Source organism: Vigna umbellata, chromosome 9 (genome assembly GCF_029865625.1).
Source record: "Vigna umbellata cultivar VRB3 chromosome 9, Vumbellata_1.0, whole genome shotgun sequence".
Taxonomy (NCBI): domain Eukaryota; kingdom Viridiplantae; phylum Streptophyta; class Magnoliopsida; order Fabales; family Fabaceae; genus Vigna; species Vigna umbellata.
The window spans coordinates 26923707-26939275 of record NC_142173.1 but is presented as its reverse complement, the minus strand read 5'-3'; the positions used below and the strand labels follow the sequence as shown (position 1 = coordinate 26939275).

The 15569-nt window shown below is 31.9% G+C and overlaps 2 protein-coding genes across 3 annotated transcripts; one reads left to right on the top strand and one right to left on the bottom strand.

The window, feature by feature from the left end:
* Positions 1 to 805: 805 nt before the first annotated feature.
* Positions 806 to 7092, top strand: LOC124829758 (homeobox-leucine zipper protein HDG2-like). 2 transcript variants are annotated; one of them, XM_088098708.1, is made up of 13 exons: positions 806 to 1164; positions 1592 to 1966; positions 2374 to 2628; positions 2888 to 3005; positions 3097 to 3285; positions 3511 to 3954; positions 4086 to 4187; positions 4282 to 4482; positions 4686 to 4848; positions 4945 to 5216; positions 6024 to 6119; positions 6199 to 6577; positions 6742 to 7092. In XM_088098708.1, the coding sequence occupies exons 3-12, from the start codon at positions 2417 to 2419 to the stop codon at positions 6547 to 6549; spliced, it is 2148 nt and encodes a 715-aa protein (XP_087954834.1). In that variant the 5' UTR covers positions 806 to 1164; positions 1592 to 1966; positions 2374 to 2416; the 3' UTR covers positions 6550 to 6577; positions 6742 to 7092. The 2 variants fall into 2 exon arrangements, with proteins under 2 accessions (XP_087954834.1, XP_047159276.2); XM_047303320.2 differs by having other exon boundaries at positions 812 to 1164; positions 4686 to 4861.
* A 4220-nt stretch (positions 7093 to 11312) lies between these two features.
* LOC124831452 (uncharacterized) lies at positions 11313 to 12959 on the bottom strand. The gene is made up of 2 exons (XM_047305441.2): positions 12505 to 12959; positions 11313 to 11742 (listed from the first exon to the last, which is right to left on the bottom strand). The coding sequence occupies exons 1-2, from the start codon at positions 12826 to 12828 to the stop codon at positions 11563 to 11565; spliced, it is 504 nt and encodes a 167-aa protein (XP_047161397.2). The 5' UTR covers positions 12829 to 12959; the 3' UTR covers positions 11313 to 11562.
* Between the last annotated feature and the right edge of the window lie 2610 nt (positions 12960 to 15569).

The following is a 15569-nucleotide window of genomic DNA, read 5'->3' as shown; positions in this document are numbered from 1 at the left end:
TTTAAGGATTGCTATGAATATTTCACCAAAAAGGTTCTCAATGCTAATCACTTCTTGTTGACAAGCGTCTGTGAAAAAAAATACAAATGAAAAATCATTAAAAATGACATTTAAATTTAAAATCACATTAAAAGCATTTAAAAATCCGAGTAAAGAGAATTAATAATATTTTTAATAAAACTATTCTAATTATTTAATCAACTACTCTTCACTGAATGAAATTATTCCACACTTATTTCAGTTGCTTAATTTCTATAACTTAACACAATTATCAACAAAAAAAGGACAACTTCAGGTAAACTAATATAGAATTAATTCAATTAATTAATATTAACCTACATTAACAGAGGAAAAACTTTATACCACCCTCAATAATCTTACTTACTTCCAATCAAGAATGTGTAAGAAAAAAAAAATCCCTATTTCCTTATCATAATCCTTACTTTGAATATTTCATTAACAAAACCTAAATCACGAAGGAAACACCAGAGTCTTTCTGAGCAGGTGAAAAACTTTCATTAAAAAGCATATTAAGAATGGCATTAAAACATATTAAAAACGTCATTAAAGCACATTAATAATATTTTGAAGAAAAAGCTCTTGTAATTCTTGAGCCATTACTCTTATATTAATGAGAAATATATACACTTATGATCGGAATGGTTGTAACATAAGAGAAAGAAAGAAGATGATGTTAATGGAGTTACAGGCAGAAAATTAATTTGAAGATAGCAGCATAACACTTAGCATTTGTTTGGTAGCCGTCATTCGTTGCATTGTTTTGCATTGCATTGCACCGTCAACTCTCAAAATTTTATACACCAAAAATATGCTGCGTCTCTTTCTCTCTCCCCTCTCTAGCAATTACACCTCTTTTGCCCTCCATTAAATGCAATTGCACCCTCTCTATACGCTCTGCAATTACTCTTCGCTGCCACATTTTCCTCCATCTGTTCCCCACTTCCCTCTCTCTCCCTCCTTCCTTCAATGCCCTTGTCCCTATCTCTTCATCTTCTTCTTCTTCTTCCTCCTTCTTTCTCTCCCTAACAAACCATCTTCTTCTTCTTTTTCTTCTCTTCAAATGGCTCCTCACTTTTCTACTGCTTTTTAGTCCCTAAACAGATCTACTACTACACCTTCTTCATCTTCCACCACCCCTCACTGGTAAGTTAAAGAGTTTGTCAGTCAAACTGTCGTGGCATCCACTGTTACGATGGCTTGTTACAGTTCTGTGAGGTCACTGGTTTTTTGAGTAATGGGGTGTTCGGTACATGTTTTTTGAGTTCTAACAGGTTTTTAGAAAGTGGCTAGAAACTAGGGCTGGGTTAGAGTGAAAGGGAACGCTAGGTTTGTAAGAAAGAGAAATATCCTGAAATACATGAAGCGTGTAGGATTCTCTGAGATCTTCGTGGGAGTTGGATTTTCTTGAAAAAAGTTTTGATCTTGCTCTTTGACAAGGCAAGATCAGAAAAGGGTATCGGTGTTTCTCCGCTTTTTGATTCATATGTGCATTGATGTGTATATCATTCTATAGGGTATGTTTGTTTTTGAGCATTTGATTTTTGTTTTTTAATCTTTTTCTCCCTTGCAGGTCACGTTTGCGGATGCTTGAGTTTTGTAGTAACACACTGACTCGCTTTGACATTGCCATCTGACAGAATCCGAGGACTCGTCGTTTTTAGCTTCTTCTTCTGTATCCAAGGACCTCTGAAAACCCAACCAACCCTTGTGGTAAGAGAGAGAAAGTGATAGGAATATAGAGAGAGAGAAAAAGAGAAAAGAGAAGAGAGAGAGAGAGAGAGAGTCAATTCAGAATATAAATGTTGGTGGTGGTGGTTTCTGAGGTGTGTGAAAAACACAAGGCGGTATTATGATTCCAGCGAGAAACATGCCGTCGATGATAGCTAGGAAGAACAAGAACAACCTTGGTGAGTTTGGATCATCTTCAACTTTCACTCTTGCGCAGGTGGGTGTTTTAACTTTTCACCTTCTCTTTCAACGCATTTGACTCGCTTTTTTTATTCTTCACCACTTCAATTCCCCAAACTCGGTTTTAATTAAAATTTTCAAACAAATTTGACTCCTTTCATATTTTCACTTTTTAACTTTGCATCACAGCAACAAAATAAACAAACCCCTTTTTTTGTACCACCAACCAGGCCAAATATCCTTCTCGATATTAGAAAGCCGCGTTTTCCCCAAAACTGCGTTATATTTTCTCAAAAAAAAAAAGTCAAAAGGAAAAGTTTACAAATAGTTAAAAAAAAAAGAAAGAGAAATTATCTTACAAAGAAATAAAATGTTGATGTCTGTGTCTTTTTCTCTATGAGTGTACCGTACTATACTACATGTTTCTGTGCTGTGTTTTGTTAGATTGAGAAAGCATAAGCCTCTGGAACCTTGAAGATCTGTAACAATGTTCCAGCCGAACCTGATGGAAGCCTTGGAGATGGGTCAGAACACTTCGGAGAGTGAGGTTCCTCGAATCCGTGAAGATGAGTTCGACAGTGCCACCAAGTCTGGTAGTGAAAACCATGAAGGTGCCTCTGGTGAAGACCAAGACCCTCGTCCAAACAAGAAGAAGCGTTACCACCGCCACACCCAACACCAGATCCAGGAGATGGAAGCGTAAGTTACTCCAAATATACTCCATCTTCTTGATTTTTCTTTGGGTAAAATACTACATGTATGCTTCACCAAACACAGGTAATCCCTGTGCAAACCAGATATAACTATGAACAACAAAAGTGACATTTTTTCACAGAAATATTGTACCGGTTAGATATACTAGCTATTTCAAGTCTTGAACACCCAAACTTTTAATTAGTTTTATAAAGAAGCATCTAACATATTCTTTAAAGGAACTGATCAAATTATGTCTGTGCAGATTCTTCAAGGAGTGTCCACACCCAGATGATAAACAAAGGAAAGAACTGAGCAGGGAATTAGGGTTAGAACCATTGCAGGTTAAGTTTTGGTTTCAGAACAAACGTACCCAGATGAAGGTATATATCTGTATAACTGTGGTGCATGTGTTAGGTTTTGCCTTAACTTTTTTGTGAGATGTTCGTTAAAGGGGGTGTTTTGTTTTTGCAGACACAACACGAGCGGCATGAGAATACACAACTTAGAACCGAGAACGAGAAGCTTCGAGCTGATAACATGAGGTATAGGGAAGCTCTCAGCAATGCTTCGTGTCCTAATTGTGGTGGACCAACAGCAATAGGAGAAATGTCATTTGATGAACATCACTTGAGGCTTGAGAATGCAAGGCTTAGAGAAGAGGTACATCAGTTAAATAGCCAACATTTTATGTGACTTTATTAGTTGGTTACTCTAACTACTCCTTGGACCAATTAAGAAGGACCTTAATAAAGTCTCGAGTTATGTGTTACAGTTAGAAAATTAAAATGAATATTAAAAGGGAATTTTTAAGCAATGGACTAACAGTTACAAACCCCAGAGGGGTAGTTGATTATTATAACATTTTGTTTTTGGCTTTTTTGACAGATTGATAGGATTTCAGCAATTGCTGCTAAGTATGTAGGGAAGCCTGTGGTGAATTATTCAAATATTTCTCCTTCCCTCCCTCCTCGTCCTCTAGAACTTGGGGTTGGTGCTGGTTTTGGAGGCCAACCAGCTATTGGTGTGGACATGTATGGAGCTGGAGATCTTCTGAGATCAATTAGTGGACCCACTGAAGCTGATAAACCCATCATAATAGAGCTAGCTGTTGCAGCTATGGAGGAGCTCATTGGAATGGCACAAATGGGTGATCCCCTTTGGTTAACTACTCTTGATGCCTCATCCACTATACTCAATGAGGACGAATACATCAGATCTTTCCCTCGAGGAATTGGCCCAAAACCATCTGGCTTCAAATGTGAAGCTTCTCGAGAAACTGCTGTTGTTATCATGAACCATGTCAGCCTCGTTGAGATTCTCATGGATGTTGTATGTTTCACTTCCTTTACTCGATTTCAATAATGTTTATTCTATGTTATTCACTGAAGAGAACTAAACAAAGTTATTTCAAGTCTAACTATTTCTCTGGGCTTTGCCATTGATTTCTTGATTGTTTTCAGAACCAATGGTCTACAGTGTTCTCTGGTATAGTCTCAAGAGCCATGACTCTGGAAGTGCTATCCACAGGAGTGGCTGGGAACTACAACGGTGCCTTACAAGTGGTACACATATAGAAATTATCTCTTTTATTTGTTAAAGTACTTTAGTCTTAACAAATCAAACAATACAAAATGAAACTGATGTTTGTTTCTGCAGATGACAGCAGAATTGCAACTACCTACCCCTCTTGTGCCAACTCGTGAGAGTTATTTTGTAAGGTATTGTAAGCAACATTCGGATGGAACTTGGGCAGTGGTGGATGTGTCTCTGGATAATTTGCGCCCTAGTCCTTCAGCCAGATGTAGGAGAAGACCTTCTGGTTGCTTAATTCAGGAAATGCCAAATGGCTATTCAAAGGTATAGTCGAGACACTTATAGGGTAATTTTGTACATGTTGGATTCTTACTTGTATTTACAATATTGTTGAAATTGTAAAGATCAGTTACATTGACTTTTCCCATATACCTACTAAGTAGGAGGCTTTGATTTTTAGACCTAGGCCATACCCTTTATTTCATTTTTTCTCCTCAATGACTTAATCTATAATATCTATGAATTAGGTCACGTGGGTCGAGCATGTTGAAGTGGATGACAGAGGTGTTCATAATCTTTACAAACAGCTTGTTAGCTCTGGACATGCATTTGGTGCCAAACGTTGGGTTGCAACCTTGGATAGACAGTGTGAAAGACTTGCCAGTGCTATGGCAACAAATATTCCCACATGTTGATGTTGGTGGTAATAATAGATTCTCATTTCCTGTTCTTTCACCATAACCATATCCAAAGTAATTAACTTTTTATTCTGAATATGTTTATCAGTGATAACAAACCAAGAGGGGAGAAAGAGTATGATGAAACTGGCTGAAAGGATGGTGATAAGCTTTTGTGCTGGAGTGAGTGCTTCCACTGCTCACACATGGACAACACTGTCTGGAACAGGTGCCGATGATGTAAGGGTGATGACCCGAAAGAGTGTGGATGATCCTGGAAGACCTCCTGGCATTGTTCTCAGTGCAGCCACTTCTTTTTGGCTTCCAGTTCCACCTAAACGAGTTTTTGACTTTCTCCGTGATGAGAACTCTAGGAATGAGGTATGCCAACCATTCAAAAAGGCTAATTAAGTTAATTAATAACGTTTTAGGCTGCATTATTGTGTTCTCTTAGGTCCCTTATTAATGGATAATTAACCTTCCTTTGGTAATCTTGCTTACTTGGTGGATTTATTGTTATGAATTGCTCCTTCTCTTTCTTTCTCAAGATTTGACTGCCTAGATTTTACACCAATTACCTTCTATCAAGTGCTTTGGATTACATATCCTTTTCAGGTTGCCAAACACGGTATGATAGATGCTTTTCAATAAAAGCATAATAAGTTAGATGAAAAATGTTAGGTAGAATAACTATAGATATCTACTTTTACACCCACGTACACTATTTTACAGTTAGCTGATATGTTCATTATCTAATTGGTCCTCATTTCGTTTTCTGAACACCTATTTTCGGATTCTACTGATGTAAAATGACGTTTTCAAATGTATACCAGACATTGTTACATTAGATAAGAACCTTTACTTCATGTCATCCGAATAAAAGTAACTTTATTTTCTCTTATCCATGAATTTTAACAAAATAATTTCGACAATATAAAAAGTATAAGTATTTTATATGGGTAATTATTCTTAATTTATCATGTAAGTTAAAATTATAATTTAAAAAAAAATTCGAAGTCCTTTTTAATTTGTTAACCGTGCTTGAAATTAAAAATTGTTCTTATATTAAAGCATATAATAAAGAATGTGGTTAGTCCTAATAATATATATATTGATTTTGATTTCTTTTACATGTGTATATTATCTGTATTTCATTTTAATATTTTTAATTGAATTTCCAAACAACAGTGGGACATTCTTTCCAATGGTGGAGTTGTGCAAGAAATGGCACACATTGCAAATGGACGAGATACTGGAAACTGCGTGTCTCTACTTCGAGTAAATGTATGTTTATATCTTAAATTCATTTTTTACTCATTTTGAATTATTTAATTAGCTAAATCTAACCTATGTCAAATTGTAGAGTGCAAATTCAAGTCAGAGTAACATGTTGATACTGCAAGAGAGTTGCACCGATTCAACAGGGTCTTTTGTGATATATGCTCCAGTAGATATTGTTGCAATGAATGTAGTTCTAAACGGAGGAGATCCAGATTATGTGGCACTTCTTCCTTCAGGGTTTGCAATTCTCCCAGATGGAACTATATCTCACGAAACTGGACCTGGTGGATCTCTTTTAACTGTTGCGTTTCAAATACTGGTTGATTCGGTTCCAACTGCTAAGCTTTCTCTTGGATCTGTTGCCACTGTCAACAATCTCATTGCATGCACTGTTGAGAGAATCAAAGCATCTTTGTCTGGTGAAACTGCTTGATGAGAGCTTCTACACTTTGGATTGTGCAGTAAGTTCATGACATAATCTTGGACAAACACATGCATGCATGTGTGTACTTTGATTTTTTCCAGTTTGTTTTTAATGATGTTGTAAATGTGACATTTTTATTTATGTTTCTAATAACATGTTGTAAAGAGAAGTTGATTATAATTATTTTGATGTTGTTATCAGATGTTGCAGGTTACAAGGATGAGAGAGTGAAGATGCTGTGTTGTGGAAAATGAAAAGGTGGTGAGGAATTTCGGCTGAAAGATGGGGAGAAGTCAAGAGCGCACCTTGCATGGTTCCTTCTCAGTACCCGAAAAGTGCTATGAGAGGATTAAGGTTCGGGAATTGACTTCCCTATATATAGTTAAGGTTAAGAGCTCGTAATATTAAGACCTTGCTACCCTACCATTTACCATTTCCAAGACTAAAATATGTAGCTAGATAGCTAGGATTAACCTTTTGAGTAACTAGGGTTTATCTTTAATGTAAACTCTTATCTTCTTTTCAATTCTGATTTTGTGTGATTTAGAAGTAGTTCCGGCACTAGTTGGTGGAAAGTAGTTTGCATCTAATACACAAGCTACCTTCTCACTAAATCATTTATTTTAAAAAAAGTTTTGAAATTAATGCATGAATGTGTTCTTTACGTAGTTAACTCAGGATTTATTTATTATTTTTAAATGGTCTGCTTGTTTGATGAGCGAGAAAATAAGAGTTTTCTATGGAATGGTTTTCTTAAATTACATATAATAATTAATATCGTTATAAATAATTAGATTAATTTTACTTAATATTTTATCAAATTTAAATTTAAATAATTTTCAATTATATCATAATTTGTTTAATTAATATTGACGTTAAGTTATTATTAAATAAATATATTGTTCATATCAAAAAGTAAAACCATCTCATATTATTAGTAATTTTTAAAATATGTTCAGTTCTGAAACTGATATATTATTATTTTATATGGTGAAGAAAATTCATAATTGTAAAAAAAAGTTATGAGAATGATAATTCTTAAAATAAAAGTTAAATATAGGAAAAAATATTTCCAAATCTTCTGGAATTATTAATATCATAATATGAAGATTTTATTAAAAATAGAAAAAGAAAAAATACATGAAATAGGACTACACTAAATTAAAAATAAAAATACATAATAGGCAAAAGAAAAATCACATGATGAAAAAGACGGGAAAAAGTAAACTGATATAATAATAGTAGAAAAGTTAAATGATCAAATTTCACTGGTCATCATTTTTCTTTTATTTTTCTTTTATTAATCATATTAGTCAAATAGACTATTTTCATTTTCTCCATAAAATGAAGATATTTAGGTATAAAAACAATTAAGAATCACCTGAAAATTACAATTACAATTTCAACGGTGAATCTAAATATTGTAAATCCGATAAACTAATATCCTTTAAAAAGTTATATTAATTAAAGAATCAAAATCTACTACACATCACCACTGTTAAAAACATTTATATTCTTCGAAAATATTTCCAATTATGAAAACTTTCATTTTTTTTAATTTAACACTTTTTTATATTTATTGGAATTTTAAAACAGGAACATAATAAAATATTTAAATATTTTCAATTACACTTAGTCTTATATTAAGGTTTCTGATTTTGTACATTATTTTTATAAATTGTGTATTGGGATTCTAATTTTGAAAATTATAATTGGGATTTTGCATTTTACACATGATTACACATGATTTTTTTTTACGAACCTTAACCCATTTCTATTATCTAATAACTTTAACCTTTAACATTTTCACGTACATTGTCAAGTCAATTCATTTCACACTACCACCAATCAATAAGTGCATTCATTTTTTACCATGGAAACAATTGCATGTTTGTGTTTTTAACGCCGTAAGTCAAAAGGATCAACTTGAACCATTTTTACAAAATATGGGACAATAGTGAACGGCTAAAAAGGTATCACCGCTTTGAACACATTACCCCAAACTAGAGACCAAATGATGTATTAAGCCTAAACAAAATAAAAAATAAAAAAAAGGACTTAGATGCAAAATGATATATTATTTAATCATTCATTTACATAAATTTAATTCTTTATTTAATAATTTTAAATCTAATAACCCTGTATAAGTTCTTAGTAAATAAAAAATATGTCATCGTGACATTTAACTGTAAATCTAGATTTATGTTAAATGTATGACTAACAAAATTTTAACTCTCTATTTTGCAAAAAAAAAAATATATGGTTTAAACCCTCGGATGGTCTTCGTATTTGTATAGGAATCTCAAATGGGTCCTCATATGGTCAATCGGGATTTGGCCTTTGGAATCAACTACTTCATACGCTAAGTTTTATGAGATTTTGAATAAAATTTAGTTTTAAGTGAAATTGAGTGGTTTCTGTTTTTGGGCGTGTAGAAAGGTGCATGCTTTTGGGGGATTGTGACTATGGAAATATGTGTAATGGTTTGCATTTTGTAAGGTAATCTGACAGTTGCAAGTGTCTATGTTGAGAGTGATTATGTGCACCTCAAAGGGATGGGATAACTGCGGAGCTGTACCAAGATATATCATGAAAATTTTGTGCTTTCGGTGAAAGATCTCCTGCAATTCAAGTGCATTTCAAAAGGGTGGCTACAAACCACCGTTTTAATATTTTAGTATCAAATTAAACCTTTGCTAAATTAAATTGGCTATCAACTTCTTCACATTATGTTGATCATCGATTTCCTTCCTTTTTCTTTCTCTTTGATATCTTGAGGTAACATAGGGAATATACATAGGTGATGTTGATTTTTTTAATCAAATTTCAAAATCAAGTAACTTCTTTTGTAGTATTTCAAACTTTAGTAATTTTCCTAATCAAATTTTAAAATATGATGAATTTCAAAATTCAGCAACTTTCTTAATCGATTTAAAAAATGGATGATTTTTTAAACTGAATTTTGAAATTTAATAATTTATAAACTGGATTACGAAATTCGATTAGTTTTCTTCAGTACATCTAAAACGATAAAAATAAATATATTGAAGAAATAGAAAATTTAAAACCTTAATAAACAAAAACGTGTGAAATATAAAATAAAATGATGAAGATGAACGTGAACAAGTGAGACGAGAACTAGAGAAAAAAAATGAAACGTGAAGAATAAAGACTTACTGTGCATGGTACAGTAAATGCGATTTGATAAACAATCATTACTCCTTCTCTAATTTTTTTTTAATATATTTTTAATGAAGAGTAAACATATAATCTTGAAGGTGCAGTGTGAAGGTTTGGAGGTGCAGGGAGAAAAACACCCTAAAAAATTTGGGGATCATCACATAATCGGATTCATTGTTTTGCCCATAAGCACCAAACAACCCAAGAGACATAAAACTGTTAGAAAAGCAATGCTCATTTAAATTTCCATACAAGCCACTCATGTGTTTTAGGAAACTTTAAAATGAATTTATTCATAAAGACAAAAAAAAAAGTACGAAGAAGGAAATAAAACTGACTTTTTCACATTAAAAATAAAAAAGTATAGAAATTTTACAAAAAAAAAATTACTAATTAATTTATAATAAGCCACATTTAATTTAAGACAAATCAATTCCCTTTACTGTTTTTTTCTTTTCCAAAAATTATTTTGGAGGAGTTTCTTGAATCATATCCTTACTTCCCTAATTCTATATTCAAGAGGGAGGAGAAGGGGCATAAAAATAAATAAAAAAGAATTGTTTTGTACTGTTTTTATTGAATCATGATTTCTTAAAAACCCATAAACTCGTCCATTTTTTGTCAAGGAGAGGATTGTACAGTGATTTCATCATGTTCTCTTTTACGTTATACCATTTACTGCAGTCCAAGACGATTAAGAATAACGTAAAACCTTACAAACATTTCACCTATGGTCTCTTATAATTTTTCACATTGTTTGTGTCCTCATGCGTGAGTCAAGATATCTCACATTATTATCTCAGTTTTTGAAATAGAAACTTATCTATTGGATAACCAGTTTGGTTTAATTTCAACTGACTTTAAGATGAAACATTTGAGTTCTTTGGCAGTTTAGTAATCATATAATTTCTTATATCCTGATTTCATTAAAGAATAGGTTAAGATTACAAGTATGAATTTGAATTCCGGATATATATATATATATATATATATATATATATATATATATATATATATATATATATATATATATATATATATATATATATATATATATATATATGACTCACAAATTCATTGATGTGTTAACTCTTATTTAAAATTAACTTTGCTACAGAATCTTATTTTATAGGCATGAAATTCAAAATATTTTTGTTCTGTATATTATTTTGATCCTTTCATGTCCCAGTTATTATTCAAGCTCAGAGAAGATTCTCATGGTGTGAGAACATGACATCATGTCAACTGGGTTATCCAGGTAAATTATTACATACGCAGAACATATCTCAGTAACTGTTATGCAAAGAGACAAAGCATATCCATCTTGGTATTTTAAGTTTTCATTTAACCGGCTTAATGGAATCCACAAAATTTCTATTCATTTTAACTTAATATCTTAACATTTTCTTCAAGTTCATTTGATTTGTCCATGCTTTAGCTTCATTTGACATGATTATGAATATATTCTGCATTAAAAATTCTCAGAATAGCAATATTCAAGAAGGGGGTCTAACTAAACAGTCATATATATCAAGTAGAAACTGGTCTCTACCAGTGATGATCATTTTTGTGTATTAAGAGCTAAAAACAACTAATCCAAGTAGATGGAATTTTATTTCTTTTCATGGCAAAGATGTCAGCAAATATGCAACATGATGGAATTTGATGTTCACCTGATACAAAATCTTTTTCTCAGATATTAAGTCAAAGGGGACTCAGTTAAATAAAAAACATACGAAAATTTGCTTTCATGAGGGGTCCTTGGCATGCTTCTTCATCCCCTCAAACCTACGGTTATGCTCTTCTTTCCATTTTCTCACGTTTGATTCATTCCTGAAAATTTCAAGCTCTCTTTTTCCTCATCAATGCAGGTCTTTTGCCTAGAGCTGAAGTTGATTTGGATGAACATGTGAGCAATCCTCGCAGCAGAGCCAGAGCACCCAAACCCATGAAAGAGGCATACAGTGTTAATAGCTTATCAGATGCCCTATTCGAATTCATCATTTCTGATAATATAGCAACCTGCAACCCACAAACAACCAATGTCTCATTGTTACTCACATCTATGGCTGGATCAAAGACTAATATTACACCTCCATCTTCAGTGAAACAAGTATCCGTGAAAAGTCAAATGATTGTATATTTTCTCATTCTCAGAGTTTCAACTTAACAATAATTCTAACCAAAGTGTAATTAACACCTAAGCAAGTAACCTATAAAGCCACTCAATACATCTTGACCATAGTTTCCGATTAAAATCAAAATCGAACCTATACAATTGCATTGCCTAAATTTTGCTTTCATTATATTTAGACAGCAAGCTATGTAATCAATTCAACATGATCTAACAGCTGCAAAAAGACATTTTTTCGTGCTAGAACAAAGTAATAATAACCAACAATAATAGCAGATCCCTGTAAACAAAGAGTGCATTGGTTCTAATTGAATGGTCGCTAGTAACTCCAAAAGGTTAGAGCTTTTCTAGATCCAAAGATCCAAACATCAGAAAAGAGAATAATATCCAGTTTCTGTCTTCCCCCAGAAGCATAACCGTTCACATTAACACATGATCCATACAAACATGCAACCATATTAATCAAAATACAAAAAATAAAAAAGAGGGGCCATTAAAAAGGTAGAAACTTTTTCCCTGTAAGAAAAATAAGTATTCTCTGCAGTCCTGCTCATAGGATTATAAAAAATGGGAAAAAATTTGAAGAAGTAAAATATGAATTTAAAGGTGACAGACATATAGATAGAAAGAAAGAAAGATGATAGGGTTACCATGGCGGTAGAGGTAGAGACACCATACATCAAGCAAGTGGTGTTGAACCAAGGCTTGGAAGTGAGAATGGCATAGAGGTTGAGGAGTGCAAGGGGCCATTGGAATAGAAGCTCAAGCCACACAAGACCTACAAAAAAGTGTGGCTTTTCAGCCACAAGGTAATCACCATAGTCGTGGGTATAGTGGTCCTTGAGTTGGACAAGAATTTCAGGGAAATAACTCAGAGGAAGACACGCTTGAGCATCAATGAGAGGAGCAGCCACTGCTATCACGAGGAAGAACAGGAACAGAATGGCGTCTACTAGCTTTAACACAACACCCATTTGTTGATTCGCGGATTTGAAGCCTCTAAAGGGCAAAGAATGAAGATTGGAGGATCAAGGAGAAATGGGTTCTTACGAAAAGAGGGATCTTGGAGCCTGCAAATTCCCCAACACTCTTTTCGTTATGTTCTATGATCTTCTATTTCATTAAAAAAAATAAAATAAATATTGCAATTTCTTTCCATTTTTAGAAATATTTGTAATTTTCTTAAAATAGAGTGATGGGTTTTTTATTTGTTAAGGGGTTGTTTTAAGTTTCCATGCTACGTATGTATAAAGGAATAAAAATGTAAATTTTTGTATTTTTTTTTAAGAAAGAAGAGAGTAAAAAGTAAATAAAAATAATATTAAATAAATGTAAAAATTTTAGGTGTGTCAAAAGAATCATGTATATATTTTTTACTTAGTTATCAAAATTATAGTTACTTTTTTTAATAAAGTAGATTATTTTCAATAATATCTTATAGCGTTAAAAATACAATTTTATAAACAATAAAAGATACAATGAGAACAATATTTTTATAATAAGCAATATCTTAACAAAATTATTATAAGAAACACATTTTATGATTAATTGCAATTTAAAATTATCAAAGTTTCATTACATTGATATATTGTATGTGAATGAAGCTCCAAGGTGAATAAGTTTTTCTCAAGCAATACCATTAATGGTATTATGAAAATGACTCATGGTAAAAAAAGTAAAAAAAAAATTATATATATATATATATATATATATATATATATATGTGCTAAAGTTAAATATCATAGGCTGTTCTTCTCTTTAACTTTGTGACACATAGGTAATTAGTGTACTAAACAGATTAACATCAACAACTCTTGGTCTCCACAATCTACATACAAAATCATGAGAAGAAAAAGAAAGGTTTTCTCTTCCTACACCTTGTCATTTTTAAAGTAATAATTTTACTATCATTATCAATTTAAAAAAAAATTAGACTAATTTCTCTAAAACTTTTGGAATATGATTTCTAAATCAGGATTTTCAGAATAAAAGTTTTAGAACAAGACTTTGAAAATATGTTTTTCAATAGGCATAAAATACATTCTAATTTTTAGAATAAATTTACCGAAATATACAATAGCTTTCTAAACAAGTGTTTTTTTTTAATGAGTTAAATATTTTCTTATTGTTTTTAACGGAGAATAACCATTAATGATAATGTAATAAAGATAACAATGATAGGATTAATAATAACAATATAATAATAATATGGTATAATAAAAGAAAAGATAATTTAGTATTTGTCTATTGGTAGGAAAATATAGAAATTAATAATAATGGAGATAAAAGAAAAATCAACAACACATTATAAAATATCACGAAATATTTCATCCAAACACCTTTTATATAATGGGGGAAAAAAGAAAAATCAACAACACATTATAAAATGTCACGAAATATTTCATCCAAATACCTTTTATGAACAATAGAATTTTATTTCTTGAATAATTTTCGCACTTTCTTAATAGTATTTCTTCATCGTTATTAATTTACAGAATATAGAAAAAATAGTTTAGCACATACGTATGAAATGACATTTTTAATAATTTTACAGAATTTTGAGTATAGTGTGAAGATACAAAAAGAGGACTTGTGGAAAAATGGGTGACGGTCTTATTTTGTAATTGGATTTCATCCTCTGCTTCATTTCATTTAATTTTCATATTCCTTCTTTTTTTTTCTTTTGAGTCAAGTTTTCTTCTTTTGAGTTAGGTTTTGAGTGGGTGTTTATTTTTTTTTACTTCGACATTGTGATTAATTTTTTTGGAATTCCATTAACCTTTAACTTATCGTATTGATTCAATTTTTGATTCGCGTTTTAGATGATGTTGGTATTTATTTATTGTTTTGTTGTATTTCTTTGTTGTTATTATTGCATGTATTGGTGTTCTTGTAACGCTTTGTCAATATTTTTTGGTCTTCTATCTCTTACACAATGATGATTGTGTGGCAGGACGTTATGGGTAATGTGTGAAAAGTGAAAATCTTATCTGTTTATTGCTTCTTCAAGTGGACAGTAGTCACTAGTGTTGATTTGGGACAATAGCAACGTCCTCCATAATCATAGCTTCTAGACCCAATAAAAGTAAGAGATTATTCGTTTCACGACTTTCATATGCTTGATTTAGTGGTTTATGTGTTGATTTGATTTTCAAATAAATATGTTGTTTGTATTAAATGAAAATATTCATATTTTAAAATTATATATATATATATATATATATATATATATATTCTTAAACTCTAAAATATGAACACGTTCATTTAATACAAGCAAAATATTTATTACGGGATCAACTCAACACATAAACCACTAAATTAAGCCTATAAAGAGTCACTAATCTCTTACTTGAGATTGAACATACTAGATATGAGAAGTAAAAATTGTGATTGTGGAGGAAGTTGTTGTTGTTGCTCATGTTGTTAATGTTGGTAGTGATATTGTTGCTGCAAATGAAAAATAGTAACTACTACCACAAACACACGAAGAAGCAATAGAGAGATAAGGCTTATAGTTTTCACGTACCACGCACAAAGCCTTGCCATTGAACTGTCATCGCGCTCGAGACAGAGGGTCGAAAATCATTAATAATGTGTCGCAAGAACACCGTAGACATGCAACAACAACAACAAATAAGCATATAAAACCAGAAACGACCACCAACATCACCAAAAAGCACGAACCAATGGAAACAAACACATGAAGTTAGAGGTT

Excerpts from the sequence above, each read along its gene's own strand:
- LOC124829758 (XM_088098708.1), top strand. The coding sequence starts at position 2,417 with ATGTTCCAGCCGAACCTGATGGAAGCCTTGGAGATGGGTCAGAACACT. Across the intron at positions 2,629-2,887 it reads CAGATCCAGGAGATGGAAGC|ATTCTTCAAGGAGTGTCCAC; the intron begins GTAAGTTACTCC and ends ATGTCTGTGCAG. Across the intron at positions 3,955-4,085 it reads TTGAGATTCTCATGGATGTT|AACCAATGGTCTACAGTGTT; the intron begins GTATGTTTCACT and ends GATTGTTTTCAG.
- LOC124831452 (XM_047305441.2), bottom strand. The coding sequence starts at position 12,828 with ATGGGTGTTGTGTTAAAGCTAGTAGACGCCATTCTGTTCCTGTTCTTC. Across the intron at positions 11,743-12,504 it reads TCTCTACCTCTACCGCCATG|GTTGCTATATTATCAGAAAT; the intron begins GTAACCCTATCA and ends TGTGGGTTGCAG.